Here is a 5216-nt window from a genome sequence, read left to right as displayed (position 1 = left end):
GCTTTTGAGGCTCTTGAATGGGAATAGTCTGTCTCACAGAATATTGCATATGATTGTCAGGTCCTCTATGTGGTATTTGTTCACTAGCTACTCATGCAACTGATCAATGTCCACAGTTACAAGAGAGTTATGAGATGTGTGCTGGAGTATTTCCCGAGAGACCTTCACAACCACAACAGCCTAAATATGACCCTTATGCCAATACATATAATCCAGGTTGGAGGGATCATCCTAATTTCAGATAAACTTTTTCCATTAATTCTAACCGCCTCCTCCACTTTTTAATTCCTTTTTTTTTCTTTTTTAAAACTTCCGCCACTCCTCCTCTTTCAAACTAAAGTAATATGAAATAAAATAAAATAAAATAATTAAACTACCCTAAAACTATTTACACAATTTCACCCAAGAGAAAAATTAAAATTAAGATAGTAATTTTAATCAACTTCAGCCCAAATAATCTCCATCATCAATCTTCAATTTATCTCCCAAAATCTGCACAAGATAAGATAATAATGAATAGCCATATATGCAAAAATATTAAATGAAGATTTAACCATAAATTTCTAAGATTTAATGAATTAATTTCCATTAAGTGTAAAATGTCCATAAAATAAAATATGATCTAATTAAACTCAATTAGGCACAATTTCTCACTAAAAAGACCAAATGGAGAGGATAAAAAGTATGTAAAAATGTGATTTATCACTAGGACTAAAACCAACTCGAGAATTGGGTCCTATACTAAGGACTGAAGGAGTATATATATATGTACATGCTGCTGACATGTACAGCTTTTGCCTACAACCAAAGTTTGCTAGAGAGAGAAATATATATATATATTTCTAGGAGGAGTAGGCTGAAAATAAGAGCCCCTGCTTTTACAGGTAATGTGGCATGGGGACTTCTAGTTAGTGAAAACCATGAGTGTGCACTAAAAAAAAAAAAAAACTTTTCCCGATCACCATGTGGATGTTTACAACACGAGGGTGTTATATATGCGTGGACCTAAGTCTTAGCATGTGTGCTGGACAACTATAGTATTGGTTTATGCTTACAGCATATGTAGCAACCTTTACTAAATGATATTACACTTTACATATTTTGAACATGTGAATATAAATTTTTCTTGTGGAACTCCAACTCCAAATCATGTGACTTGGCTCGTAATTCTCTTAGAAAATATTTATCTTATATTTTTTGAAGTGTCTGGTGAAGTTCTTCATTAAAGAAGGGAAAAACCAAACTCTTTGTGAATGCCTGTCAAAACTCAAAACTGATCCTCTATAATGTGGGAAGGAAGCAGAACATTATAACTTTCTTTTCCGAGCAGAAATACATGCGGTCTTTATTGTACTTTTGTGAGATCTCCAATCATTTAAACCAATAATTCAGAGGGGAAAAATCATTTTTAAACATGACCTTTGTGCGCACTAAATGGGAAAATGCAGCAGAAGGTGATGGGTAATTTCCTTCGAAGAAAAAACCAGCTCCCCAATAACTCTTAACGTGCTTCTCAGGATGGGTGTTGACTATCATTGTCAGCTATGGACCATGGCTACATAGTTTGATTTCATACGATACTGTTTTTTCTCATCCCAATAATGTTGAGTTGGCGACCGTTTAACACGGAACAAGAAGGAATTTTATCTATTTTCCACGTAAACAAAGGCTGTGCTATATATATGCTACTGAGATGTGTAACTTTGGCCTACAACCATAGCTTGCTAGAGATAAAAATACTTCAATGGGAAAACTACCAGTAATTGAGTTGTTCTTTCTCTCACTTTGCCTCCTAATAATCCCATTTTCTGTTGGGAGCAGTGATGGCCACTTGGTTGCTTGCTTGGCCTCTGATCGTAAAGCTCTCATGGACTTCAAAACAGGGCTTCATGATCCGAATAATGTGCTATCTTCATGGAGGGGTAGTAAATGTTGTGAATGGCATGGAATAGAGTGCGACAACAGTACAAAAGCAGTTGTTGCAGTTGATCTCCACAATCCGTATGGGTTTGAATATTCATCTTATGACAGGTATGCGTTCTGGAACTTGAGTGGTGAGATAAGACCGTCTTTGATGAAGCTCAAGTCATTAAGGCATTTAGACTTGAGTTTTAACAACTTTGATGGCATAACAATACCTGAATTCTTTGGTTCATTGGAGAATTTGCAATATCTGAACTTGTCAAATGCTGGTTTTAGTGGCCTCATTCCTGCACATTTGGGAAACTTATCTCACTTGAAAGTTCTTGATCTTCATAATAGTGCCAACTTATGGAATATTTTGTGTGCTGATAATTTCCAATGGATAACTGTCCTTGTCTCTTTAGAACACCTTGTTATGAATGGGGTCAACCTTTCATTGGTGAAAGACTGGGCTGGTGCATTAAATCAACTGCCTTCTATTGTTGAATTGCATCTATCTGGTTGTTACTTGTCTGGTTATATTCCATCTGTGCCTTATTTGAATTTTTCTTCACTTGCTGTCATGGATCTTAGCTCTAATAGCTTCTATTCAAAGATACCCGATTGGCTTGTGAATATAAGTAGCTTGCAACATATTGATATGACGGACAGTAACCTACATGGAAGAATACCGCTTGGTCTAGGAGAAATGCCAAATTTATTGTCGTTGGATTTAAGTCTGAATAATGTTACGGCGAACTGTTCCCAACTGTTTCGAAAAAGATGGGAAAAGATACAAGTCCTTGATTTGTCATTCAATAATTTGTATGGAAAACTTCCCTTGCCTTTGGGAAACATGACTTCTCTCACCTTATTTTATCTTGATTATAATGCTATTGAGGGTGGTATTCCCAGCTCTATTGGAAAACTTTGCAACTTGAATAGCTTTTCTTTATCTACAAATGAGATGACAGGAAATCTACCTGAAATTCTTGAAGGAACACAAACTTGCCCTTTTAAGAAACCTCTACATAATTTGCAATATTTTGATTTGGGCTATAATAAATTGGGTGGTAAAATCCCATATTGGATAGGTCAACTAGAAAATATGGTTAATCTTGACCTTAGGTATAATTTGTTTCAAGGACATATCCCTGCTTCTTTGGGATCATTGCGAAATCTTGTTACCTTGAACCTTCAAAAGAATAAACTCGATGGGACTGTTCCAGAAAGTTTAGGACAACTTTCTTCCCTATCGGAATTTGATATTTCTTCTAATCAATTGGGAGGCATAATATCTCAAATTCATTTTTCAAAGTTGATCAATCTGGATGTCTTAGACTTATCCTCCAATTTGTTCATTGTGAACATCAGCTCCAATTGGATGCCACCATTCCAAGTTGAAGCACTTATAATGAGATCATGCATCTTGGGACCTTCGTTTCCATCTTGGCTCCAGTCACAGAAAGAGATAAAAATTTTGAACCTTTCAAATGCTAGCATTTCAGATTCTATACCAAATTGGTTTTGGATGAGAATGACTAACTTTAGTTTCTTATCTCTTTCCCAAAATCAATTTTCTGGACAAATACCAAAGTCTATAGGGCAAAAGTGTGATTCTCTTTTGACCATTGATCTTTCAAGCAACAATTTCATTGGGAGGATCCCTTCAAGCCTTGGAAATTGTTCATGGTTGGATGAACTAGATCTTAGCAACAACAATTTGTCTGGGGATATTCCAAATTCCTTAGGTCAATTGAAATGGCTCATATTTTTGCACCTAAGTGACAACCGGCTCTCAGGAAATTTACCACTATCATTTATGAATTTATCCGATTTGCAGACCTTGGACCTTGGTAACAATGAGCTTTTTGGTGGAATTCCTTCTTGGATTGGAGATAGATTTGGCTTTCTTGAATTTCTTGACTTGAGATCCAATGCCTTCTTTGGAGAAATTCCTCATGAGCTCTCAAAACTAAGTTTATTGCAAGTGCTGGATCTTGGGGAGAATGACTTGAGTGGTAACATTCCAGCCAACTTTGGTGATCTTAAAGCAATGATTCTAAACAAAAGTAGGGAGCGAGTAGGGTTCGGGACTCAGGGTATTACAGTTAGACAGTCAAATTATAATTATGATGGGAGAGATAAAGATAGGTTGGTTGTGAATGCAAAAGGCCAGTCATTGATGTACACCACCACTCTTTATCTAGTCACCAGCATAGACCTTTCTGGAAACAACCTGTCTGGAAGAATTCCCCATGAATTGACAAAACTATCTGGTCTAACCTATTTGAGCCTATCAAGAAATCACCTAACCGGCAGCATTCCAGAGAGCATATCAAATATGAGTCAGCTATTATCCCTTGATCTCTCAAGTAATCAACTCACTGGTTCTATTCCTCAAAACTTGTCTTCCTTATCATTTTTGGGCTACTTGAATTTGTCCTACAACAATCTTTCAGGTCCCATCCCTTACACAGGTCACACAACAACTTTCGAAGCATCTTCATTTGTTGGGAACCCTGATCTCTATGGTTGTCCCCTTCCCGTGAGGTGCCTATGTAATGGTTATGGTCATGTTAATGGTTCTAACAGGGAAGCAGGCAATGATGAAGCCGATGATTCTGATGGGCTCATTGATAAGTGGTTTTACTTGAGTGTTGGATTGGGATTTGCTACCGGGCTTTTAGTGCCTTTTCTCATATTAGCAATGAAGAGATCTTGGAGTGATGCTTACTTTGCTTTTGTGGAAGTGGTCATTGTAAAATTTCTTGTGTTGTTGCATGGAACAAGAATCAATAATGGCCGCAGAATCAAGCCCCGTCACAAACGATGGTTTTAGAGGTATTTGCATTTCTCCTTCTGTCTGTGTATAATAATGTGTCTATACTTTATGCTTCTCGCTATAATATGTCCCTTTCCATTATTATTAGTAAGACTTGCTTAATTGCTAGCTTTACTGCAGGGAGTATTTGCAAGGAGGTGCGCTTGATTAGGTGGATTTCTGTGCCATCACCTTCTTTTTTCTCTGCATTGGAACGAGACAAAGTGTTAGGAGGTTCTGAAATGTTGCTAAGTTTAATGGATATGCTGGTTCTTCTATTTTGTTTCTTTGTTTCTGTTGTTTTTTTTTGTTTGCATATTGTTTGTCTTGTGGACTTCATTTCTGGGTGTTTTGTTCTTTTTTGCCTTTATCTTAATCCAGCCGTGTTTGATGTAAAATTTAAAAAAAGAAAAAGGTTGTGTGTTTTGTGATAGTTGAAAGTTATTGAAGCAGGATGATACCTACACATGTTTATGACTTGTGATGAGAA

General features: G+C 36.7%; 1 protein-coding gene across 1 annotated transcript; it reads left to right on the top strand.

The window, feature by feature from the left end:
• Positions 1-1744: 1744 nt before the first annotated feature.
• Positions 1745-4744, top strand: LOC114733093 (receptor-like protein EIX2). Its single transcript, XM_028920498.1, has one exon. The coding sequence runs from the start codon at positions 1745-1747 to the stop codon at positions 4742-4744; it is 3000 nt and encodes a 999-aa protein (XP_028776331.1).
• The last annotated feature ends 472 nt before the right edge of the window (positions 4745-5216 follow it).

The sequence above is a fragment of the Neltuma alba genome, unplaced genomic scaffold (genome assembly GCF_004799145.2).
Source record: "Neltuma alba isolate B1F8T4 unplaced genomic scaffold, ASM479914v2 tig00012964_pilon, whole genome shotgun sequence".
In the NCBI taxonomy this organism is placed as follows: Eukaryota; Viridiplantae; Streptophyta; class Magnoliopsida; order Fabales; family Fabaceae; genus Neltuma; species Neltuma alba.
This window is presented reverse-complemented; position numbering and strand designations above follow the sequence as displayed.

What these genes read in the sequence shown, in the direction of transcription:
- LOC114733093 (XM_028920498.1), top strand. Translation starts at nt 1,745, where the DNA reads ATGGGAAAACTACCAGTAATTGAGTTGTTCTTTCTCTCACTTTGCCTC.